General features: G+C 40.4%; 1 protein-coding gene across 1 annotated transcript in view; it reads right to left on the reverse strand.

Annotated features, from left to right (window-relative positions):
* Positions 1 to 27,928, reverse strand: part of LOC121301049 (AT-rich interactive domain-containing protein 3A-like) — a 60,823-nt gene that overhangs the window by 2,684 nt on the left and 30,211 nt on the right. Inside the window, exons 4-8 of the mRNA XM_041230143.1 lie at positions 14,856 to 14,928; positions 3,524 to 3,707; positions 2,700 to 2,941; positions 1,765 to 2,037; positions 979 to 1,068 (exon numbers count right to left, since the gene is read on the reverse strand). Coding sequence (XP_041086077.1) covers positions 979 to 1,068; positions 1,765 to 2,037; positions 2,700 to 2,941; positions 3,524 to 3,707; positions 14,856 to 14,928 — 862 coding nt within the window. The remainder of the gene's footprint in view (positions 1 to 978; positions 1,069 to 1,764; positions 2,038 to 2,699; positions 2,942 to 3,523; positions 3,708 to 14,855; positions 14,929 to 27,928) is intronic.

Here is a 27,928-nt window from a genome sequence, read left to right on the forward strand (position 1 = left end):
TCTGATAAGCGGTTCTCCAGTGCCTGTACAGACAGACCACTTCATGCATCCACGTAATCTGGGAATGTCAAGAATTTATGCCGAATAATGTTAATGCCAAGTTTCATAGCAACTGGACCACAGATTTTCCGTATGCAAAAATGTAAGTCACTCGGTCTCCAGAATCTGATACTCTCAGTACCTTAAAGCTAAAACGGTAATACTCAGTTTCATAATAATTGCTTGCCCAGAATATGGGAAAATGTGAAGCATGACATACATCTGTTCAGGCAAAATCTTTCAGTACTGGAAAAATAAGGAACTACACTTCTCACACTACACCACAAGGCGGCAGTGTGTCTACAGAACAGTAAGTAGCGTGGCTTTTGTTTTTTGTATCTGCCATTCAATCACCTTCCTAGTAACTGGTTGGACTCTAATAAACATATCAGAACAGCTTACAGCAACAGATCTGTAAGTTTTTCCTGTAAAAGGTGTCCCCCCACCATAAAATGATGAACAGTCAGTATTGAGAATATTCCCTTTTGCATTTCACAAACTAAACCATCTTGCACCTGAAGTTGCAGTCAATAGGACTAGAGACTCACACGCCCTGCACCCAGTTCTGGGTTTCAGAACCGTTTAGGTCATTTATTGAAATGATCAGATTCCAGGAGTTTGATCAGGCCTCTGCTAAATCTGCTAAACTGACCGCACTTCTCATCACAGCATGAATACTGCAAGTGTCACCCGAGTCTGTAGGTGAGCTATTAGGAGCTGTTCATAGTGCTATATGAAATACATATACCAATATTCTTAATTAAGGGGAGCTCTGAAACCTAGAAAGGGGTGCAGGACCAGTGGACGTGTTTAATCCTCTTTTGGGGGAGGAAATACAAATGGAGTGTTATTCTTGTGATTACAATGCAGAGGAGTCACAGAATGTGCGGGTACCACTTTCCTTGTGAAGGATTGTGGGTGGAAAGACAACACGCTTACCTGTGTAGACAACCCCGTTGAGCTCCACCGACATGCGAATACTGTTTGTACCGTTTGTAGTGAGGTTCAGGGCAGAGTTCTGCCTGCTCTCTGGAAAAAGATTTCAAAAGCCTCACTGAACTGAATATACACAGAGCAACCATCATTCAAGGAAAGAAATCTTCTTCGTTTAACCATTAACAAACATGCATGAGCAAAATCGAGGGTAGCTGTAGTATTTCTACAGTGTATAGTGTACAGTTATTTATTCAAAGTTTTCCACATACACATCAGTGTTAAACATACTCATTTTATAATGTAACAGTATTTGGTGTAGTACCGACACGACACACTTCAAAAATGAAGAATACTGTTTGTTTCTTTAAAATCTATATATACGACAGGTCAGATTTATGGAATTCTGTTATTAGTCAAAACCACTTTTAAAAAGCTGCTGTAGTCACGACTCTTAAGCTGAGGGAAAACAAAGCCACTATGGTCTCTTGGAACTTGGTTTCTGGAGACTAGGTTTCAGGCCACTGCATGGCACACCAGGGGAGACTCTGGGTCTGATACCAACAAGTTGCCTCTCCCGGTCTCCTGGAGCCAGGTTTCAGGGTTAGGGTTCCCTCAGCTCTACACACACACACACTCGCCTGGATCTCCTTAGTAAGTTGTGCTAAGACATTTGTAATATGAAAAGAAATGTTATTTAAAAGTAGTATATGGAGCAGTTTTAACTCCAGAAAGAGGGATTGTATCGTCATTCTTTGGCCTGAATGAAAGAAGTCCAGGCACTGCCCACACCTTGGTTGTTGATGCGGATGTTCATTGGCACGTGTGCGGTTGTCATGGCAAGCAGGTTCTGCTGAAGAGCTCTCTGCATCAGTCTCTGCTGCTCGTCTGCCATCAGGGCCATCTTCTTCTCTGGGGGCTCCCCGCTCTCCACCTGGTCTCTCAGCTGCTCCAGCGCAGCCACCTGGGCGGACATAGCCGCCTGGGCTGCTGCTGCTGCCTGCACCGCCATGGAGTGCCCTGCCAGCCGGCCGGGCCCCGCCACGGAACCACTCCCCTCCTCCTCTGCAAAATACAGGACAGGGTACTCTACAGAGATTGCATGAGAGGCCAGACCATCACAGTGAAGCAACGAGACACAGCACACAATTTCAAATGGAAATGCGTTTAACAAAGTTGTATCATTCTCAAAGCATATTTATGGTGCGGGGTGCTGTACGATGCACCCTCCACAAGAAATCAGAGCAGCTTGTATGTTTCACAGCACCCTTTCATTTTAATGTGACATCCTTTTCATCCCATACAAAGTGTGCAGATGGCTGTATCACATCATTATCACAGTCTGCTATATATTATATGTGGTTAATCTATTAGCCAGTTGCTCACACAAACACAAGGATTAAAACAAACCGCTGACATCTATCAACCACCACAGCTGTAGATATCAATTTATATGTCTGTAAATGTGTGTTTAAAAAAAAAAGTAAAAAAAAAATATGCAAGCAGTATTGAGATCGTTAATTCTCAAAATAAATAAATTATAATAATCTTTTCATTAAACAAAAGATTCATAAAGATTATGCCATTTTAAGTTTAAAAAAAAAAAAAAACACAACAAAAAAAACCCCTGTGGAAATAGATTTGAAATGAGTACAGAAAGAAAGTTATTTTGTCATCCTGATGTTTTGTTCTCTCCTTGGCTGCCTGAGATGTAACCCTCCATTTACCTTTCTTTATCTTCTGGATGGGGGCGAGGTGCTTTCCGTTGGTGGCCCTGCTCAGGCTGGGCAGGGGTAGCTTGGGAGAGGAGAGCATAGTGGGGGTCCCGTTGGGGGAGTAGGTGAAGAGCGTGCCCCCAAAGCCCTGGCGCCGCCCCTCCCTGCGGTTGCTGTCGATCGCTGCCTGGAGCTCACTGGGGTTACTCAGTGACCTCTTTTCACACTCGTAAGGGTACAGATACTTCATGTACCTGGAACAACAAACAGAGGAATATTGCCTCAAAAAGACGTCAGAAATGCCAGTATTTCTCAAAGGGGCGTAAGGTAATGAGTAAAGTTGTTTTCCACGGATGGCAGACTGCCAATTTCAAAAGGCATTTTACTATGGACTTTACCAATGACATGGGTCTGTGAGAAAATGTTAAGAACTTCTGAAGATACTAGCTTCCAAACAGTCAGTTCTTGTGTATTTTAAGTAATTAGTTTAAAATGCCATTTGAATTACTTTTTTTACAGTATAAATCATTTTTCACTTTACATCCTGGACTTCCACAGGAGAGTAGCGAGCGACCAGCCCCTGGAGGACCGCCTCCAGTCCTGCCGAAGTGCAGTCAGGTGACTCCCTGCTTATTCTCGCTCCCTAACCTGCGGGAGCGCCAGAACCTGCACTCCGTTTACCATAGGACTTGCATGCACAACATGAGCCGTGCCTTTACCAGCTGAGCTACTTGGGGACCCCCCGTGGGACTATATTGTTTTACTGCAATACCTAAATTTGTTTCATATAAACATCAAGTGCTTTCCCAGTGGAATTGCACATAGTGTGTACTCACTGTGTACGGAGGGTGAAAGCTGCACTGGTTATTGAGGTAGGCAGGTTGAGTCCTTTGGTGATCTCTCTCCATAGCTTCTTATTGATCACCTCCACTAGCCCCCCCTTCTCTGTCACCAGCATGTACAGCATGTAGAGATCCAGGACTTGCTTGGCCATGATGGGGATGCGATTCACAGGCGTCCCTGAAAACAACAAGCAAAGACACGAGCCTTAGCAAACTCACTGCAGCCCTCTCCGTTGGGACAAACGTCACCCACAAAAGAGACTTTAAAGAAGAGTGTCAAACCTGTTTGATAACACCTGTTAATGCCCCCCTCTACTTCTACTTTATTATTCTTAACTGTTATTCATTTTCTGTGAAAACAAATGCAGTACTGTTCATTTTTTTCATGTCACAGGTATTGCCACAAAGCCCAAGACTCTCAGCTCTAACCATTACACCACTGTGCCTCCCTTCCAGTCGCTCAGCTCTAACCACGACCACACTGCCTCCCTCCCTGTACCGCACCTCTAACCGCTAGACCACTCTGCCTCCCTCCCAGCCTCAGCTCTAACCACTACACCACACTGTCTCCCTCCCAGTCACTCAACTCTAACCACTAGACCACACTGCCTCCCTCCCATTCTCTCAGCTCTAACCACTTATGCAGCTAATGGTAGGCAAGTGCCTATAATATCGCATTGGTTTTAATCACACTCTTTTTGATATCAGTCATGCAATTGATTTCCACCCCAGTTATAATCACTTTGGGAAATAAAGGCAGATCACTATATAGTTTCTGTCCATTTCTTTAGAAGAGTCAGAGTTCTTCATACGATTTTCTTGGGAACTTGTACATTTCACGGTATGGCCAAACCTTGATTGCTTATAAAGAAATGCCTTTCAGCAACCGTTACCATTCAAACGATCACTCTCTGGTAGGACTGACCAGGAACTTTCAAAGTGGCCACCGACATTTCAATCAGAACCTTGAGTTAGATGAATGAGTAGCTCTGTCCACAATGGCAGTGCTGTTGAGTCCTGCAGCCTCTGTGGTATATTTAAGTCAGGACACTCAAACATGTGGAGAATCAGTCTGAGAGATCCCCCTTTACACTATCTATAAACAGACACTCCATGACAAACCCTAACTCACATGAAAGGCTGAGGCAATTTTATTAGAAACTACAAGGAAATGAAGTATGCAAGGGAGCCGAACCACACGATGTTCACATGTTTTTAGCATCGAATGGCTCTGGGTCTTATTTACTGCACATAGGATTATTAAAATAAGTATTTTCACCAGACTCCAACTGCAACCTGGTAATGAATGTCAAGCTTCTCCCCAGTCACTCAACACCCAACTAGGTCACACTGCTTCCCATTCCCTCATCTCTAACCACTAGGCCACACTGTCTTCCTCCCAGTCCCCCACCTACAAACACCAGACCACACTGCTTCCCAATGCCTCAGTTACAAACACCAGACCACACCGCGTCCCAGTGCCTCAGTTACAAACACCAGACCACACCGCGTCCCAGTGCCTCAGTTACAAACACCAGACCACACCGCGTCCCAGTGCCTCAGTTACAAACACCAGACCACACTGCTTCCCAGTGCCTCTGTTACAAACATCAGACCACACTGCTTTCCAGTGCCTCTGTTACAAACACCAGACCACACTGCTTCCCAGTGCCTCAGTTCTAACTACTAGGCTGATGGGTTTTCCATGCACGCAGAAGATTTTTTCTCCATTGATTAAACAACATAAAGCTTACAGTGTGACTATAACTCTCCATATAATCACGCCACCTAGTTTACAGTGCATGGGCCCTGAGACCACACTGTTTAACCACCTGCCCTCCCAGCAGCGTTCCCTCTAAGCTTTTAAGATTCTGAGAAACTTGCAGTTTTGACTGAGAAAGGGCAAATTATCGGAGAGAAACCTTCGGCCATGCATTAACCCTTTTAATATATTTTTGTTACATTATACAATTTTGAAACAATATTCCAACACAAGTATCTCAACTATTTTACAATTTACTTTAAATTTAAACAAGACATTTAATGTGGCTCTGCCTCTGATTGTGAATCGTCCTCAGAGCCTATGCAGCCCTGTCGGTTGTTATAGATATAAAATTCAGTTTTTCAAAAATGACTAATTTCATTTGTTCCCACTTTTTAACAATGTATTAATAATGCAATACGGCACTTGAACATAAATATAATGTTGCTAGTTAAAATAAGTACATTTAATAAATATTAGCAGAATTTGTCTTTTTTTTTCAATCCCACTCTTGTTGCTGTAATAGTAAGTAAAGCACCTGAAGACACTTCAAACCTGTCAGAATGTTTATAAACATCACTTGGCTCATTGCCGTCATTAAAATAAACAGGAAAACCTAAGAATTATATTACAACAGTTCAGAAAATCGAAATGTCCAGCAGTTGTGAGAATCATATTTACAGTCGTCCACTAACACAGTAGTTCAGTCTACTAATAAAGGTGTTTTGAAAAGACCTGTTTACCTTATTGCTGGCATTTACAATAACAATAAAAAAATGAAACAGTTTACCAGTCCAGTAATGTCATGTGAGAGTAATCCTATGTACAGTACTCCACAAATTAAGTTTAGCGTTTTACTGGCATTATAATAAGAACCAGGAGAAAACATGAAACACTGACAAAAGGTGTGTTGACTGATTCGTTGCTCTAAACAGGTTCACTACTATGTATTACCCGATTGTAATTTAAATAGCACCCCTTTGATGTAAACGCATAATTAATCTTCTCAATTGATTCTTTCCTAATTCTGCAGTGTTATTTGCAAGATTTAAAGAGGCGTGTCTCCAGACAGAATGTCTTTATGAAACCAACGGTGTGTAGTGTAGTGACTACATCCTTTACACAGTAAAGTGATCAATTTCCTTTAAGGATTGTATAGCTAGAAAAATTGTTCTGAGCTCATTTGTTCGTCGTCAGAAACTATAATTCAAATTAAGAAACGGCCATGGTTTAAAATTGCTAATTATAGCTTCATTAAAGGCAGGTAGCGTGGAAAGAAATAAACTAAACAATAATGAAACACGCAATTAATTTGCTTTTATTCTTTACTGGACTGGCATTATGATATTTAATGGTATTGACTTGTACAGGATAATGTGAATTACAGCATAAAATAAAAATACTATCGCACCATTCTCATAGATAATCAGATGTATTTTTTACTATTGCTTTTTTCCTTCATTGGTGCAGCGCCATGTTTCAGCAGAGACATGGAGTGAAGTCACATGATGAATAAACTTGCAAAAAAAAAAAGGACATGGCATGTCTTCTTCAATTACTATACACTTAAATGTGTATTTTTGACTAACATTTCCACCACTAGGCTACACTGCCTCCCAGCCCTTGAGGGTTAACACCAGCCCATACAATCCCCAACCCTCAGCTCTAACCACCTGACCACACAACCTGCAGCTGCAAGACATGGGCTTGGTTGAGAGAGATACTATACACAGGCTCCAAAATACATCTCCTAGAAGAAAAGGCAACAATATCCAAACTTTTAAAATGCCTGGCCTGCTGCAACATGAGATAGACTCTCTGTGTCTGGTTTTACCAAATACAATTGCTTAAGAATGCCGGTAATACTAGCAGTTAGACAATGTTAATCCAGGCACAACCACACAATAACCTCTATGACCTTGATCTATTTCCTAATACCACACATACCACGTCTTCATACTCCTGCCTCCCAAGACAGCACCTCGGTCACAGGGAACACCATGTTAGCGACTACCAGGCCTCACTATGGCGACAGCATGCCTAAATCCTTGTGTTCAAATAACCCATATTAAGATGGTTCTTAATAAATTAATGTTCTAAAAAGAAACCGATTGCATCTTTACTTTATAAGCTGAATGATTAAAATAAAACATGAACTACAGTGTTTGTTTAGGTCTTGTTGGAATTAAAGCCTGAATAGACGTGCACAGCTGCAGTGTACTCTTTGTTTTTAAGCCTCTCTTCAAGAGGATGCTTATACACTGAATAAAAATATAAACGCAACATGCAACAATTTCAAAGATTTACAGTTCATAAGGAAATCAGTCAATTAAAATAAATTAATTAGGCCCTAATCTATCAATTTCACATGACTGGGAATACACATATGCATCTGTTGGTCACAGATACCTTAAAAAAAAAAAGAAAGAAAAAAAGAAGGTAGGGGCGTGGATCAGAAAACCAGTCAGTATCTGGTGTAACCACCATTTGCCTCATGCAGCGTGACACATCTCCTTCGCATAGAGTTGATCAGGCTGTGGATTGTGGCCTGTGGAATGTTGGAATTCAATGGCTGTGTGAAGTTGCTGGATACTGGCGGGAACTGGAACACGCTGTCGTACACGTCGATCCAGAGCATCCCAAATATGCTCAATGGGTGACATGTCTGGTGAGTATGCAGGCCATGGAAGAACTGGGATATTTTCAGCTTCCAGGAATTGTGTACAGATCCTTGCGACATGGGGCCGTGCATTATCATGCTGAAACATGAGGTGATGGTGGCGGATGAATGGCACGACAATGGGCCTCAGGATCTCGTCACGGTATCTCTGTGCATTCAAACTGCCATCAATAAAATGCAATTGTGTTTGTTGTCCGTAGCTTATGCCTTCCCATACCATAATATCACCGCCACAATGGGGCACTCTGTTCACAACGTTGACATCAGCAAACCAGCCCACACGACACCATACACACTGTCTGCCATCTGCCCGGTACAGTTGAAACCGGGATTCATCCGTGAAGAGCACACTTCTCCAGTGTGCCAGTAGCCATCGAAGGTGAGCACTTGCCCAATGAAGTCGATTACGATGCCAAACTGCAGTCAGGTCAAGACCCTGGTGAGGACGACGAGCACGCAGATGAGCTTCCCTGAGACGGTTTCTGACAGTTTGTGCAGAAATTCTTCGGTTGTGCAAACCCACAGTTTCATCAGCTGTCCGAGTAGCTGGTCTCAGATGATCCCGCAGGTGAAGAAGCTGGATGTGGAGGTCCTTGGCCGGCGTGGTTACACATGGTCTGCGGTTTTGAGGCCAGTTGGACGTACTGCCAAATTCTCTAAAACGACGTTGGAGGCAGCTTATGGTAGAGAAATGAACATTCAATTCTCTGGCAACAGCTCTGTTGAACATTCCTGCAGTCATCATGCCAATTGCACGCTCCCTCAAAACTTGAGACATCGGAAGCATTGTGTTGTGTGACAAAACTGCACATTTAGAGTGGCCTTTTATTGTCCCCAGAACAAGGTACACCTGTGTAATGATCATGCTGTTTAATAAGCTTCTTGATATGCCACACCTGTCAGGTGGATGGATTATCTTGGCAAAGGAGAAATGCTCACTAACAGGGATGTAAACAAATTTGTGCACAAAATTTGAGAGAAATACGCTTTTTGTGCGTATGGAAAATTTCTGGGATCTTTTATTTCGGCTCATGAAACTTGGGACCAACACTTTACATGTTGCATTTATATTTTTGTTCAGTGTAAATGTTCAATACAAAATAAACACACTGCTGTCTGACAAGAAAGCACAAAACCACTGCTGGATCTGAACAACAAACTATGTTTCTTAGAACACAGTAATTTAATTTCATAACCCAAAAAAACCAACATATTTATGACCCACCTTGCAGTCAACATTTGAGAACGTGATGGAGGGGTAAGCTACACCATCATAGTGCTTGCAGCGAGCAAAAATGGCATCTCTGTTTGAATTTAACCACAGAGTAAAACTGTATCATTGATACGGCCAGAGACTAAAATAATGAGTTATCGAACTGGCTTGTTTTTACTGGCCATCAGTGATGGAATTGCGAGTGTCATAAGAAACATATATACTAATGCAAAGGGAACCAGTTTTGTACTCTACTCTGTAGCGGTACACCCATCTAAGATCATCTGTCCTGCTCCTATTGTGCCTGCATTTAAAAACAGAGGATCAGCCTGCCATTCTGGGACCCTGACCTGGAGGTCATAGGTTTCCCACAATCCTAGCAGGACCTTGTTTACCTTTGTGTCGATGACCTCCATCACTTAGTTTATGAAATTTGGAGTGTGCTGGATACGAGGACAGCACCGTTGTCGTATACTGCAAAGTGGCTACCATTAGTTAATGGCTGGAAGCGAGGCCCAGTGCTAATGCTCTGAATGGAAAACTCATTTACTGCTTTTAAATGATACCATCAATGGTATATCATTTCTAAATCGATTTTAGAAAGAATTCACCTTTTTTTTTTTTACAATCTTTATTTTTCAATTCAAGCACAGAATGGGTGAAATCGACCTTTATGCTTTAAAAAAAAAGAAGAAAAAAAAAGACTTTTTATGCCATTGAGAAACGTCTCATTTAGTGAAACCCGTTTATCATGTTCAACATGCAACAAACCCATGGTTACATACATTCTAATTGAAATAATGTTTGGTTACAGTGGACCTATACTGTGTAAAGATTCTGCACAAACTGTAGAAAACACAGCACACACAAACTTTTATAGCATAAATTTACGAGTAAAAATATGCACAGAACAAAACATTACATAGTTGCACTTATAATTTGGAGTCTGAGCTCCCCCTCTCCTGCTTCAGCACAGCTGGACTCACTGAAGGCAAGGCTTACAGGCTCGCTTCATTCTGCTGTAGAGACTTCAGCCGTTGGCAGAGTATTGTGCACAACATTCATTAAGTGTTTTTCTCTTGCACCTTTAACATCAAACAAGTATACCTAAATCAAAAGCTTACGTACACCTTAGCCTGCTAAAAAGTAGGCGCTTTGAATGACAGGCACTGTCAGATGAAAGTGCACAGTAGTCGGTGCAGGTCTTGATGACTGACAGGCATTCTAGCACTGCTTCAGTCAACGAGATCTGTCAGAACAGGGTGAAACCAGGGGCATGGTTTCCCAACACGCAAACCACGCAATTGCATGGGGCCCCCTGCTTCCTAGTAGCAGTGTTACATTACAGCCTGAATTGCATCAAAATCCTTATTTTCTCAGATAAAGAAAAATAATACACATTTAATTTCATAGACCACACACACATTGTCTGCACGTCTATTTATTTACAAAAGGTAATTTCATTATCAGTTTCAGTCAGTGAAAGCTAGCAAAATGAAGCACACGAATCCTAGAGAAGCTCAAAAACGACTGAAGATAAAAGAATCGAAAACTCGACAGGAAAGTTTGCAGAAGCTCCCTAGTTTCTTTAAGAGTAACACTGCAAAGGACTCATCCGATGGGTAGGAGGTGGAAAATGTTTGTCCTCCTCGTGATATTGCCGCCACCTCAGCTTGTTGCCGCAGCCCCGTTCGCACAGACCTATGGGATAACGTTACAGCGACTCGCTCAGAAGAAGCCGCTCCACCTGCCGCGGAACTTGCTGACGTCTCGCCCGAATCCTCGCAACAACAATTGAATGATGACCCGGTGGCGAGTGAAACTGTCATTCTCTCGGACGACCCAGCGCTTTGGACGGGCAAGCTTACCGACCAAGAGAAATGTCAGCTGATCAAAAGGGGGCCAGTTCAAATTAAGGATTTTGACTTCGCACAAAACGATGACAAAGTCCCACGTTGTTTTACTGAAGAGAATTACCAAAAGAAAATGAAAAACGGAGAGGAAATACATCGTAAGTGGTTAGTTTACTCAGTGAGCAGTGATTCTGTGTTTTGTTTCTGCTGCAAGCTGTTTGAAAGAGGGACCAGATATGCTCTTAGCAGCAGTGGATTTCGTTCGTGGATAAATCTTCATAGCCACTCGAAAGAGCATGAAAATGGCAAATCGCACCGTGCCAATATGCAGAGCTGGCGTGAATTAGATGAAAGGCTGAAATCTGGGAAAACCATTAATAGTGCCAGTCAGGAATTACAGGCTCTGGAAGTACAGTACTGGAGGGCTGTGTTAAGCAGAATAATTGCCATTCTTTGCTATTTAGCAGAACACAACCAGGCATTAAGAGGACACTCAGAGAAACTTTTTGAGCCCCATAATGGCAACTTACTTGGACAGATAGAGCTGATGGCACAGTTTGATCCCATAATGAGCAAACATCTTAGAAGGACTGACAAAAAGGAAATCAAGGATCATTACGTGAGTAACACCATCCAAAATGAGCTAATTGCATTAGTTGGACAGAAAACATGTGATGCAATTGTGCAGAAAGTGAAAGAGGCCAAATACTTCTCAGTCATAATGGACTGCACCCCAGACATCAGCCACACAAAACAGTTGTCCCTGGTGCTACACATTGTGAACTGTGAGTTATGTTGTGTGTTTAATGTTGGTGTATAGTCATTGGTACACGGGATATAAACGGGTCTGCGTAACACGAGTGTTTAAAATGTATATTTGTATTTAGGCACGAGGATTGCACAGCACTTCACGTGCAAGTAAAAAGTAGTTAATATGTGAGCACGAGGTTGCACATAATTAATTCACATGTCTCCATCTCAGAGCACTTTGTTGGGTTTATCAGTGTTGATGACACCACAGGAAAAGGCTTGTGTAATATCCTCCTTGAGCAGCTGAACCACCTGAAATTGAACATTGCAGACTGTCATGGGCAATCCTATGACAATGGAAGTAATGTGATGGGACACAAGCAGGGGGTACAGAAAAGAGTGCTGGAACTGAACAATAAGGCAATGTGTGTTTAATGCAGCAGTCACACACTAAACCGTGTTGTGGCTGATGCAGCCAAGTCATCTGCACTCTCTGAGTTTTTTCACCATTCTTTACAACCTCTTCAGCTCCTCAGTACAGCGCTGGTCAATACTACAAAATCATATGATGCTCACAGTGAAAAGTCTGTCAACAACAAGATGGTAGTGCCGCATTGACAGTGTGAAAGCACTTCGCTACCAGATGCCTGAAGTGGTTGAGGCTTTAACTGCACCCAGTGAACACGCAACAGAGAAGAAGATGAGGAGACATTGTCTTCATCACAGAGCCTGTGTAAGGAGCTGACATGGCAGTTCATTCTTTGTGTTGTGATCTGGTACAATGTGTTGTATCAGGTAAACCGCATCAGCAAACTCCTGCAAAGCCCCAGTGTGTCGATTGAGACAGTGAAGAGGGAGACTGATGGTGTTAAACAGTTTCTCCAGGAATACAGGGATGGTGGACTTGCCTCTGCCCAGACAGATGCTAGAGAAACAGCACCTAGACATGACATTCCCAATGGAGAGACAGAGAAGAACAACTCACCAGTTCCTCTATGAGGGCACAGAGAAAACTCAATTCACACCAGAACAGCGCTTTAAGCAAGATGTTTTCCTTCCCCTGGTTGATATAGCACCGAATAGTGTCAGTGAGAGGTTCACACAGGTGGACCAGTTTTTTTCTTTGTTTGGATTTTTATATTCAGCAGATAACATAAAGAAAGCCGTTCAAGAAGACACATTGGAGGAGTCATGCAGGAACCTGGAGCAGACACTAGGGGATTATGACAGGCTGGCAACTGGGTAGAGGCCCAGAGACAGACTGCAGTTCAAAAAAATAATACTTTTATTATAAATAAGCACAAAATAAAAGGGCATATGGACCAAAACAAAGGTATTTAATCACATATAACAAAGCAAAACTTACAAAATAAAGGTTTCCAGGCTGGCGATGCCTTCACTGGATCAGAAAAATTTAAAAAACCACAAAACAGCAAGCCAAAACCCAGCAATCTCAAACACCAGCTTGCTTCCTCAGCTCCCTCCTCTCCCTAATAGGACACTGAGGCTTCCTTTTATATCAGGTGGTTGGGTGCTGATTGATCGTTAATTACTCCAATCAGCCCCCAGCCACCTGAACACAATAAACCCAGGCTGATAGGGGAATTTAACCTCATCCCAGCCAATCTACACAGGGACATTGACAGCCAGGACCTGGTCCTTGAAGTGAGGGCAGCTGTTATTGTTTTTCCAGGTCACATTTCTTCTTCAGCAGAAATGCTGGATTACATCTACAAGGAGAATCTGTTGGAGCTGTATGGCAATTTGAGCATTGCCCTGCAATTACTCTTGACTTTGCCCGTCACTGTCGCCTCAGGTGAGAGGAGTTTCTCCTCCTTGAAGCTGATTAAAACGTACTTGCGGTCAACCATGTCCAAGGAAAGACTGAATGGTTTAGCAATGATCTCTATTGAGCAGGAGAGTCTGGAGATCCTTAAATATGGAGGACATAATCAGAGCTTTTGCTGAAGAAAAAGCCAGGATGGTTAGATTCTGACTGCAGCAAGAGCTACTAGAAGGTAAGAAAATATGTCTTTCCCTCTCCTATTTTAACTTACAAGAGAACACCTTAGTTCAAGTGCGCTGTCGGAACTGTAGCCCACCCTTATAATGACACAGGATTGTGGCAGACACTGGTGTGTGTGGCAACGCTAAAATGGCCATGACAGGTAGAGGAGGAGGGGCCCCTAAACTGAGACTTGATTGGGGCCACAAAATTGACAAAGCCATCCCTGGGTGAAACTACAGTACTAAGGGACCACTGAGATGACTGACAGCGACCCCCAGCCATTCAGAGCAGAATGGAGACGGGACAGACAGCAAGTATAAAAACCACACAAACTAGAGAGGACTTCTAAATGATTATTTTTGGTAAGAAAATAAAAAATAGCGAGTGGCTTTACAGACGTTTATCCTATATAAATTTGTTTCAGTCGAACTCATATTTTTGGGGAATTCGACGTTTAACGAGCTTTACCAATTAATATTGAAAAGTAGCCAGCCTAATTATAAACTGAATCCACTGATACTGATAGTACCGCTGTGGTGTGGCCAGCACAGCAGCACAGATTTTGCGATACTCCCTATAGAACCACCTGCGAAGATCGGCAACTTTGCACAGGTAGGAAGTGAACCTGCACTCCCCTTACCGTTTGACTCTGCGCACGACATGGTCATAAGGTGAGCCACACCCCCAAAAGAAAAGGGGTTTATTAACAGACCAAGGAAAGGTAAGTCCACTCAAAACTGCAGAACACTCCAGTTGTATAGGAACAAAATTGGATTTATAATATACAAATCTATAAATCAATGCACACTATTCCCAAAGGTTATCTTTGGGGAAAGCGACAGTTGGATTTCATGACAGCATTTTATTTCACTGGGGCGCATCAGTCCAGGTTCCCAGTGCTGTAAATGCTCCAGCCCTTAATAATGGAAACATGCTAAACCCACATTTAGCCGGTCAACAGTAACACAATAACAGGCTCATGCAAATGTTTTAATATACCAATGCAGGCAAGACAGGTCTTTATTTATGCAAATACTGAACATGTAGCTAGATCTCTTACCTCTCTTTTGCATGAAACTAAACAAATCATCCAGGAACTCCTTCCTCTTTGGGTCCCCATCCAGTTCATATAACTGAAAACATAAGCAAAAGACAGTTGTTTAAAATCCAAGACATTTTCCACTGGCAAGATAATTTTGTTAACTTAGATACATATAAATACAGATTGCAGCTTGGGATCTTTCAAGCAATCACAGTGTTTGCTTTGCATGCTGTATGCCCAAGCACACCACACCCCATTGAGTCTCTACCGGCCTTCTCAATACTGGCACGGCTGACGTCATCTGCCATACAAGACAAAATACCTGAGGCACCTCTCGGAATGTCCAACTGCAAAGTCCATTCAAAACATCCCAACCAGCCAACTATCTCAGCCCTTTAATGCTGTTCTCAGCAGCAACCTTTCCCTGTTTTAAATGACAACCACAATGGACTGAATACAGATTGGTAATGGTTAGAAAACAAAAACAGATGCATTTTTGTAACTTGTACATTAATAATAAAGCTGTATCTGATTGAGCTACCAGTGTGTGTGACAGTGTGTGGTGGTGGAGGAGGAGGAAGGGAGGGTTATATCAACATTTCATTCTTATAGTCAAGAACACAGGCTTTCCCCTGGCCTGTTACGTAAATTATTCACATAATTTTCACTGTAAAATTGAGGGTGTTTTTCCCTAATATTTTGCTAGTTTTAATTCTAAGATTAGTATGATCATCTAGTATTTAAATAATAGTTATTGAAAAAGGGTACCATAAGTATATAGTCCTAACAAACAATACACAGCTAACACCTTTAAGACAAGATGTAATAAAAAAGCCTGGAAGCTCAGAATGCAGTTTTTAATTTGTCTTTGTGTTTCCTCCCTCAGCTACCAGTCCCCAGTATTACTAGAGAGCTGCTGCATTTATCAGCATTATGCTATCTGTGCTGTTGACCAGTTGTGAAGCTCAGCCCAGCTGTTTTATTCTTGTTAGAAACCCTAAAAATCTCAATTTCTCTTTGTGGTTCTATAAACAAGACACAGAAACCAGAGTGGAGATGGGATCGCAAGTAGGGGGATTATAGAGAGCTGTATAAAAACAGAACTTTAATTACAGGATACACTCATTTCTAGGGAGCGGCAAGCTATAAATCTTCTAAATGGCTTGTTTAGACCCCAAACACAGCAGTTTCTGATGCAGCAACCCCCACTCTCATAAACACACACTGGGGGGAGTAATTTCCTATCTGTTTAAACTTTCAAATGGAACGTGTTTAATATAAACATTAACCTGTCTGAAATGCTGGTACCCAAATAGATAACACACAACAATATGCACTCCTATAGGAGAGTCTAAAAGGAATGATCCCCACATTAGTGTGTACAGGACTACATGTGTACAGCAGTACTGTGGATAGGAAACAGACTATGACATATCTTTACACTTGTTAGCTGTATTCAAATTAAGGCCAACATACACATTCATTTACATGCATATTTCTAATAATGTTCAGGCACCATTTTAAAAGTTTGGATAATGTTTAAATTCAGCTAACAAACAAACACTCTTCCCCATGTGGTACAGTCAGCAACTCATTTACTGATCAAATATCCCACTGGTAATGATCAATGCAGAACACTATCATTGAAAAGCAAAAAAGCCAAAAAAATGTACCAACTGAAACAGTTTTTTTTTTTTTTTTATCTTTAGATTGTAACATGTCTAATCACAAAACCAAACAGAAGAGCTTTAGCCTTGCAACACACAGGAAGACCATGTGTTAATGGTTCGCTAGTGCACTCCATGTGTCCTGTAGTCATAGCTATTATATGAATAGTGTTTTGCACTTTACACATTCAATGCGTCAATGGGAGCCTTTGCAAAGTTTTTTAAACACAGGACAGTCGGGTGATCGCAGGAAAACAGGCAGTGTTGTACTTCAGTATGGATGGCCTCTCTCTGTCTCCTCTTTTCTAATAGCTTGCAGTTCCAGTTTGCCGCTGTGACCCCCCCCCCCCCCCAAATAACGGTTGTAGGTAAAACAGCACCAACAGCAGCTTTTCTATCTAGTTTCTATCCCCCTCCCCTCCCCTCCCCTTTTGATCACTGCTGACAGCTGTTTCCTCTGAATAAGAACTAGAATAAGAACTATACTGAGAATCCCCATCTGAACACGTCTGTTCTCTTATCTGGGTGGGTCAATTTACATGCGTTCTTTCACCTTCCTGTGCCTTTTGACTCAAGTTTCCCAGAACCACATGGAATTAACACAGGGTTCTACTTTATTACAGCAGCTAATCCAAACACCATCGCTCTTGAAGACTGTGTTTTTAAGGTTTTTTTTTTTAAATTATTATTATTATTATTTATTTACTTAAGCCAGGTTGGGGGAAACCACTGTGAAGATCAAAGTATCATGAAACCAAAGTACTATGATACAAGACCATCACGTAGCCAATCTGTGAGCCACCAAATGGTTTCTTGAATGATGAACAAAAGCTCCTTTGTGAGCCATCAGTCTCATGAAAATGCTCGACCACGATTACATCCACGATATGCACATTGACAAATGTTTTAATGTGACATGCATAGTACTGACAGGTGCCACTATATATCAGATTGATACAATAACTTGTGCTAAAGGAGGGCACAACTAAGTTTTACCACAATTAGATATTCTCAAAATACAAACTTGAGTGTGACATATCCAGTTTCTATCTACTACATATTCAGTACCAGTGCTGGAATGAACATTGATTTTGAAAAGTAAAATGTGTACCATATTAAAGTTTTTAAAAAAAATCCCCCCAATTAAAGTGATCTTTTAAAGAAAGAACAACTCTCCAAACACCAGTCTTTTCAAATAACGAAGACAGAATAACTAAAACAGAGGTCAGAGAACCACTGGCAAACTCAGACCACAACATGGTCTCATTTGAAGTGCTTTTTAAAACCCCAAAAGTTATGACTAAAGCTAAGGTTTATACTTTTAGAAAAGCAAACTACGAAGGTATGAAACAGAGACTAACAGAAGTAGATTGGAGTAAAATAGAGAAAACATCCACATAAAAAGGATGGCTGTTCTTCAAAAATGTAGTACTAGAGGCGCAAAACAATTACATCCCTAAAGTAGACAAATCTAACTATAAAACTAAATTGCCAAAATGGTTTAACAGATCAATTTAAAAAAAATATTCAGAGAAAAAAGGCACTTTATAGAGCATTATAAAAGGACCAAAAAGAAAGTACGCAGAAAGAGTACACTGAACTACAAACGCAAGTCAAAAAGGAAGTTAGAAAGGCCAAGAGAGAAATAGAAATGAACATTGCTAAGGGGGCTAAAACCAATTCCAAAATGTTTTTCCAATATTACAAGAGCAAGAGAGCATTCAAAGAGGAGATTAAATGTTTAAGAGATACAAATGGCAAAATCGTAGATGAAGAAAACAAAATAGCAAATATATTAAATGATTACTTTTCACAAGTTGTTACAAAGGAGGATACGGTCAACATGCCCCACATGTCATCCAGTTCCTATACAGTTTTAAATAACTTTAGCATAACTGAGGCAGAAGTGTTAAAGGGACTAGAGCTCTAAAATAAACAAATCCCCTGGGCCGGATGAGATCCTCCCAATAGTACTCAAAGAAATGAAAGAAGTTATTTACAAACTGCTAACCAAGATCATGCAGCAGTCTCTTGACACAGGGGTGGTACCGACAGACTGGAAAATTGCAAACGTAATACCGATCCACAAAAAGGGAAACAAAACTGAACCAGGTAACTACAGACCAGTAAGCCTGACTTCCATTATATGCAAACTTATGGAAACTATAATAAGATCCCAAATGGAAAATAACCCATATGGTAACAGTATCCTGAGAGACAGTCAACATGGTTTTAGGAAAGGGAGATTGTGTCCAACTAACTTGCTTGATTTTTTTGAGGATGCAACATCGATAATGGTTAATTGCAAAGCATATGACATGGTTTATTTAGATTTCCAGAAAGCGTTTGACAAAGTCCCGCATAAAAGATTAATTCTCAAACTGAAAGCAGTTGGGATTCAAGGAAACGCATGTACATGGATTAGGGAGTGGTTAACATGTAGAAAACAGAAAGTACTGATTCGAGGAGAAACCTCAGAATGGAGTGTGGTAATCAGTGGAGTACCACAGGGATCAGTATTAGGTCCTCTGCTATTCCTAATCTACATTAATGATTTAGTAAGCAAACTTGTTAAATTTGCAGACGACACAAAAATAGGAGGCAAACACTGTTGTAGCAGCAAAGGTCATTCAACATGATCTAGACAAGATTCAGAACTGGGCAGACACATGGCAAATTACATTTAATAAAGAAAAGTGTAAGGTACTGCACACAGGAAATAAAAATGTGCATTATAAATATCATATAGGAGATACTGAAATTGAAGAAGTAATCTATGAAAAAGACCTAGGAGTTTTTGTTGACTCAGAAATGTCTTCATCTAGACAATGTGGGTTAGCTATAAAAAAACCAACCAGATGCTCTGATATATTGTGAAAAGTGTTGAATTTAAATGTTAAAACTGTACAATGCTTTAGTAAGACCTCATCTAGAATATTGTGTTCAGTTCTGGTCACCTTGCTACAAAAAGGATATTGCTGCTCTAGAAAGAGTGCAAAGAAGAGCGACCAGAATTATTCTGGGTTTAAAAGGCGTGTCATAAGCAGGCAGTCTAAAAGCATTTAATCTATTCAGTCTTGAACAAAGAAGATTACGCTGCGATCTAATTAAAGCATTCAAAATTCTAAAAGGTATTGACAATGTCGACCCAAAGGACTTTTTCGACCAGGGGTCACAAATGGAGATTAGACAAAGGGGCATTCAGAACAGAAAATAGGAGGCACTTTTTTACACAGAGAATCGTGAGGGTCTGGAACCAACTCCCCGATAATGTTGTTGAAGCTGACACCCTGGGATCCTTCAAGCAGCTGCTTGATGAGATTCTGGAATCAATAAACTACTAACTACCAAACGAGAAAGATGGGCCGAATGGCCTCTTCTCATTTGTAAACGTTCTTATGTTTTTTATATATATATACACTGCTCTATTATTGTGGGGCTGTCATAATAATTGCACATAAAGCAATCTACCCATTAATTTTTTTTTATTTCAATCCCGTTGCACTGTATACAACACGCTTAGGGTTTCTCAGTATTTAAAACACTAAGCAAAGCAGATTCATCCATTCAAATCCATTTAAAACCAAAACAGCATTTGCTTCAGTGCAATTTTTGCACCACTGAAGTAAAACAAAGAATTTGCATACAAATGCAAAATACTGTGCAAGCAAACAAGCCATATTTTCCCCAAAAGTAACATCTAATGATGCTTAAGAACGCTATCTTTCGACTCCCATTCCAGCCGACGGTTGCAAAACCTGCACATCATTATTATTATACTGTCAGCTGCATACACTCCCTCATGCTCAGATTCTTTGCAGCACTGTTTAATTGTTATGCGTGGTTTAGGCATTTTAGAAACAAAACGTCTCTTCTCTTTCATCACAATTTTAATTTCAACAAACGACTCGCTTCAAAAATTACACATCTGCGCAAGTGCTAGTGAGAGCTTCCGTTTCCCTTCAGACTGTGTCCATGGTAACGGCTGAGCCTTGACAACTAGAATTGCAAGTATTTATCTAAAGTATTTCCTGTATAAACTTGACAATTAAAAAATGTTACTCTATGTTTATTTTATAATGATTTTTCATGTCATTTCTTTTTATATTTGCATTTCATGTTATTTCCTTTTATATGTTACATTTCTTTCTAATTAGTTTTTGCGAAAATCACGGGGCTCTACTTATTTCCATCCCTGGTTACATGGTAATTTTTGCCACTGAATGCATTTCAGCAAGTGTTTCCTTGAATTTCCAAATATGTATCCCACCACACACACACACACTGTATCCTTATAGTCTCAGATTACAAGGCTCTCAAAAACGAAAGTTGTATGTTCATACACATGGACAGACGGACACCTATAACCTTCACTTTACCCCTAACAAAGAAAAAGCGAAGTTTATCCCTGCAGACGAGAGGCGTTTAAAAGATGAAACAATTGGAAATGGATGAACCACCAAGGAAAAGCCCTTTTCATGTGGTTTTCACTTCAGGGAGAAAGCTGGACAGATAGAGAAGTCATGAGATGCGACTTTCCATCATGTTGCTGCCAGCTGTGTGCTGCCACGCCGTCCCATCTCTAGGGTTCCTATAGTAGGAGTTGTTCGTACAGCTTTATGGGAGGAACAGTTTTTTAACATAAAATAAGGCATTTACAGGCATTAGATTTATTTAAATGACAGTCAGATTACATTTGTTTCAGTTTTTTTTTTTTTTTTTTTACCTTTGACCAATTATGTCCTCTTTTCTATTGAAAATGTTTATGATTGTTTATTATTAATAATAAACAAGGCCTCAAAGCAGCTTTCTGGTGGCCAATTTAGGTAACAACAATTAGTGCAAATGCAATTAGGCTAATGGGGGTGGATATGGAACCAGTTAAGGGGAAGAGACAGAACAAGGAAAAAAGAGAGAACAAACACTTCGCCTTCATATAACATGGCATGTATAAGAAAGAGGAGGCTGTATCTTTTGGGTAACACAGCTTACTCAATCAAATATTTTGTTCAAATCATGTTAAGATTCTCATGTGTAAATTGCAATGCTTTCCTATACTACTAGAGCGCTCTGCAGTGTTGAGTGCAGTTCTCTTTTCTGTAAACTACTAGCCTTGTATTAAGATCTGCAGTGTTGAAAGAGATCAAAAACACAGAAAAAAAACAAGGCTACCAATACAGAACAACGCAAATACCCCCACCCCTAATCTGGAGCTGAGAGATATGGAATTTGACTCCAAACTCAAACCCACCACACCCTGACAAGCCCAATGTGTTGGTCAGAGTATTACAATGCGTTTTGTAGCCCTCCTCTACAATTCCACACCTTACGCTACTTTGGCCTTTGGACTGCTGTTCAGCCTGGGGCCCCAGTACAGACGCCCCTCCCCCAAGTCTCCTTCTCCATGTTGTGCTGTCTGCCTGAGGGAATACGTGCCTTCCTTGTGTATCAGGTGCCAATGCTATTTAATGGGCTGCTGGTTTAAAACCTGAATAACTGAACTTACTGAATAACTGCCCTGGACTTAAGAATTTAGTTGTGTTTGTTTTGAAAAGGACAGTGGTCTATAATTAAGAATGTGATTGAAATATGTACAACTCCCATGGGGTATATTCACAGAAATGAACTTGTCTGTAACAGAACTGACTGTCTGCAACACAAAATAATAAAAACGCATATACCGTGCCTATAGAAAGTCTACATCCCCTTTCAAAATTTTCACCTTTTGTTGCCTTATAACCAGGAATAAAAATGCATTAAAATTTTTTTTTTTTTTTTTTTTTTTTTTTTTTTTATCTACACATCCTACCCCACAACTTCCAAGTGAAAAAAATATTCTAGAAATTCGTAGAAAATGAATTAAAAATAAAAACTGAAATAGCTTGGTTAGATAAGTTTCTACCCCCCTTGTAATAGCAATCCTAAATTAGCTCAGGTGTAACCAATCGCCTTCAAAATCGCACAGCAATTTAAGTGGCCTCCACTTGTGTTAAATTTTAGTGATTCACACGATTTCAGGATAAATTCAGCAGTTCCCGTAGGTACCCTTTGCTGAGTACTGCATTTCAAAGCAAAGACTCAAGCATGAGCACCAAGGCGCTTTCAAAAAAACTCCAGGGCAAAGTTATTGAAAGGCACAGATCAGGGGATAGGTATAAAAAAATATCAAAAGGCCCTGAATATCCCTTGGAGCACGGTCAACACAATTCTTAAGAAGTGGAATGTGTATGGCACCATCAACACCCTGCCTAGATCAGGCCGTCCCTCCAAACTGGATGACCGAGCAAGAAAGAAACTGATCAGAGAGGCTATCAAGTGACCAATGGCAACTTTGCAAGAGCTACAGGCTTTTATGGCCGAGACTGGTCAAAGTGTGCATGTGACAATATCCCAAGCACGCAACTAATCTGGCCTGTATTTCAGGGTAGACAAGAAGGAAACCATTACTCAAGAAAGCCCACCTTGAATTCCATTTGAAGTATGCAAAAAACCACTCCGGAGATTCTGTAGCCACATGGCAAAAAGTTTTGTAGTCTGACGAAACTCAAATGGAACTCTTTGGCCTAAATGCAAAGTGTTGTTTGGAACAAACCCAACTCAGTGCATCACCTAAAGATCACCATCCCTACTGTGATGCATGGTGGTGGCAGCATCATGTTATGGGGATGTTTCTCATCGGCAGGGACTGGGGCACTTGTCAGGATAGAAGGGAAAATGAATGGAGCAAAGTACAGAGAAGTCCTTGAGGAAAACCTGCTGCCTCTGCAAGAAAGCTGAAACTGGGACGGAAGTTCACCTTTCAGCATGACAACGACCCAAAGCACACAGCCAAAGCTACACTGGAGTGGCTAAGGAACAAAAAGGGAATTGTCCTTGAGTGGCTCCGTCAGAGCCCCGACCTAAATCCAATCTAAAATTTGTGGCATGTCTTAAAGATTGCTGTCCATCAACGCTCCCCAAAGAATTTGACAGAGCTTGAACAGTTTTGTAAAGAATGGTCAAATATTGCCAAATCTAGGTGTGCAAAGTTGGTAGAGACCTATCCCAACAGACTCACAGCTGTAATTGCTACCAAAGGTGCTTCCACCAAGTATTAACTCAGGGGGGTGGAGACTTATCCAATTATCTTTCAGTTTTGTATTTTTAATATATAATTTTTTCTCAATAAAAACTTTTTTCCCCCTTAATAGTGTGGAGTATTGTGAAAAAAATCCTCACTTAAATGCATGAAAGTTTGAGGCACTGCCACAGCAAAATGTGAAAAATGTTCAAGGGGGTGTAGACTTTCTATAGGCACTGTATACTTTGCAGTACATATAAACAGAATTAATAAAATGAAAATGCACAGCGGTCTACTACAGTATATGTAGCGCTTACAGTTTGTATCTAAAGAACAGCACTAATAGGGACACAACTAATAGGGACATTACACTGTCATATCTGATCCAGATCAAACGCATCGGTAGCTTTCGATCCTGCTCAGAAGTGTCAGTGTAAATGTGCAGCAATCGGATCAAATGAGTATAAGAGAGTACAAAAACAAAGCTGCACTTAATTTCCATTGCGGGGGTTTCAGGTCTGTCAGATATAACCCCCCCCCCCAATTTTATATATATATGGTAAGTGTACCTTTTAAGCCCACCAAATCTAGTTTGAATCCTTTTTTAGCTATTTAGCTCAGGTTTTCTGCCAGTTAAGAGTGGTGTAAACTAAAGATTAATCATTCATTTGCTGTTTTATGACTTTATACACTACCGGTCAAAAGTTTATTCCAGTTTCTATTGAAATTTACGCAGTTTAATGTCTCAATGTACTCTGCAATTAAAGCAGAGAACAAATAAACAACTGGAGATAAAAAAGAAATTATGGAATCTAAATTTTTGACTCAAAGTAGCCTTCTTTTGCAGATATAACAGCTGAACACACCTGTGGCATTCTTTCTACAATGGAAATCAAATATTGTTTGGAAAGTTCTTCCCAACACTGTTGCAGAAGTTCCCACAAATGTGTTGTACTTGTAGGTTGCTTTGCTTTCACCCTTCTGTCCAGTTCATCCCAAACCAGCTCGATGGGGTTTAAGTCTGGAGACTGTGCTGGCCATTCCATGGTTTGAAGCCTACTGTCTTGTTCTTTTTTTCTAAGGTAGTTCTGACATAGCCTGAAGGTATGTTTTGGGTCATTATCTTGCTGTAGGATGAACCCCTGACCAACTAGGCGTATACCAGAGGGTATTGCACGGCACTGCAAAATGCTGTGGTAGCCGTTTTGGTTCAGGGTGCCACTCATTCTGTGCAATTTGCCGACTCTGGATCCAGCAAAAGAGCCCCAGACCATCACGCTTCCTCCTCCATGTTTGACAGTTGGTGTCACACACACACCGAGGAACCATCCTTTCGCCTACCCGATGGTGTACAAAAACCCTGCGTGATAAACTGAAGATTTCAAATTTTGATTCATTGGTCCATAAGACCTTCTTCCAGTCTTCAGTAGTCCACTGCGGTGCTTCATGGCCCAAGCAAGCCTCTTTTTCTTATTTTGCCATCTTAGCAATGGCTTTCCTACTGCCACTCGACCTGTCAAACCTGCAGCTCGAAGTCTTCTCTTCACAGTTGAAACTAAGTCTTGCTTACTTCGACCGGTGTTAAGCTGTGCTTGAAGCTGTTGTCCTGTGAGCTGCCTATCACGCAAGCTGCTGACTCTCAGAAACTTGTCTTCTGATTCTGTTGTGGCTTTGGGTCTGACAGACCTCTTGCTGTCTTTCCTCCAGTTTCCAAGTACCTTTTGATGGTGTAGGAGACTGTACTCACTGACACCTTGGCTTTGCAATTTCTCTAAAGACCTACACTTTTAAGGGTTATAATGGTCTGTCTATCTTCCTTTGTTAATTGCCTTTTTCTCACCATTATGATAGCAATATACTACTTCCTGCAGTACAATACTGTCCAAATAATGCTTAAGAGGGTGTAGTAACACAGTCTGTTCCAACACTGCTTTTATACAGACAGAGGGTTTGTAAGTAATCAACAAAAGTTGGAACACCTGTAGGAATTGCTAGCATCAACTTTCAAGGCTTAATTTACTTCCATTGCTGCAGAACAGCTGTAAGTTGTTAACCCATTACTTGTTCCCTGAAAAAGGCTTTTTTGTATAACTCTGAAATGTACATTATTTTTCAGTTTTTGGTAACCTAAACTTTTTTTTTAACCTCTGGCAGTTTACCACTTACCTTTGTACCATTTCAGGTTATTCACTGGACTTGAACTGCTTAAATTTCAATAAAAACTGGAAAAATGGGGGTGTTCTAAAACTTTTGACCAGTAGTATATAAACTAAAATTATTTTTGACAAAAAAATAACTTTCAAAATATAAGCTAAATCTGGACTGGTCTTAATAGGGACATCATGTACCATTTTAGCCCACGTGTGTCCTATGAAGCCCAGTGTTTGTTTCCTTTTTTTAAAGGTTGCAATTCAGAATTATCTTTTTAAAATACGAAAACATGACATTTAGATGAATAATTTATTTCCCTTTACACACTGCATATTATTACAGGTTTTTTAAAAATAAACTACAAACAGATTTCACTTATCAAATTGTGTGACTTTAAAGCCACATCAAGCACATCCTTCAGCGAGGATGGAAACTCTTTCTGATCTTGTCACGACTGACATATGCATGACATTGTAGCTTCATCCTCTCCTGTTGTTTTATCTCTCCAAACACAGCTTTGTCCAGGGGTTATAAGATGAGATGGGAGCCTCAAGAGAAGCACTTTTTTCCCTTTGCTTTTAGAGCTAGTTTCAGAGAATCATGTGAAGTATGTCCATCAAAAATACGGACTAGAAAACTTCATATCTGAGACCTTTGAGGACTCTTCAGTGACTTCTCCATCCAGCCATGATCAGACACAGCATACTTTGCTAATTTTGGACCATTCTGACATCACGTGCTTTGTATATCATGTATGGAGACAGACTTATCCCAGCCACCTGTCATCCATATGTTATTTGTTCTCTTCCACTACCCCCAGGGATTTAGTAGATATTTTTTGATCCTCTTGGAGCCAGGATCTGGTCAGATGCAGGGACTATGATGAAGCCAGTTTCATCAACATTTAATGTTTTGTGGTTTGTCATGGACATTGTCTTCATTTAGTGCATTTGTAAAGATTTCATTAAACCAGTGCTCCAGTATAGTAGGATCTGACGTTGCCTTGGCTTTTGCACGGTTAAATTGTTCAGATTTATGGACTGAGGTCTGGATGATCTGTCACGAACCTGGTATATCACTCTGGACGATCTCTCATGAACCTGGCGTACCACTTCCTTCCAGGTCTCTGGTTGGTAAACAAACTTTTCAGTGAGCCTGTCGAAACTTCCTGGCTAACAGTGATAGGTTGGTGATGGTGCCTTCTTGATAGAGACAACATGTCTCCAACATGCGAGGGCATGTAAATTTAGAAATTAAAATAAAATAATGTTGCTGGTGATTTTCATTGGTTTTACTACCTTATAAAGTACTTGCCTTTAAATACGTGTTTTAAAATTGGTTTAGTTTGAATTATCACCTAAATGGGCTTAATAGGTGCAACACCATTTGCTAATTATAAGGTAGAATTATATAATTAGTTTACTCTTCTTATAAAAAATACAAGACATCTTACTTCAGATATAATTGTATTTATTTATGGTCATTGAGGGTTAAATTATTACATTTGGGCACAGAGCACACTGAAATGTGCAGCGGCTATGTGATCTGAAGGGGTTGTGTGCCTTTTAAGCCCACCTTGAAAAAACATAAAATTGCAGAAAAACATGTAAAATATTGATAATGTCTTTTTCATTTTATGATAAAGTAAGAAACAAGTCACCAGAAGGTATGGGATATGCAGAATTTTAGGCTTTTTTGTTTTACGAAAGTATAATACCATATGACTAATCTGAAGCCTATCATGTTTAGTTTCGAAAATTTAGAAAAATCTTTGTATTAATTAGATAGATTTTCTAACTAAGATTCAGAACATGAATCTCCTAAATTTACAAAAAGCATTAATACTTACCTTTTAAATACATATGTAAAATAAAGTTTTCTTTGGTTACTTGCAGACCTGAAGTCTTCTTGTGCCTCTCAACATGGCCAGTGGGAAGTACAGACAGAAGTGTGCATATCTTAAGAACAAAAACTCTGATTGTCTTCAAATAAAAGTACGATAAGTAGAGCAACCAACTGGATTCATCAAGATTGACCCCCCCCTAAAATTAGGATTTTTTTTCTTTTTTAAACTGTGATCGTAAGTGGTGGTGGGCTTAACAGGCGCATGGGCTTAATGGGTACACTCACCCTATATATACAAAAATGAAAACAATTTAAAAAAACTTTATGAAATAAAAAAAAGATTTATCATTTAAACCCTTTCTGTACAT

Source organism: Polyodon spathula, chromosome 26 (assembly GCF_017654505.1).
Source record: "Polyodon spathula isolate WHYD16114869_AA chromosome 26, ASM1765450v1, whole genome shotgun sequence".
NCBI lineage: Eukaryota > Metazoa > Chordata > Actinopteri > Acipenseriformes > Polyodontidae > Polyodon > Polyodon spathula.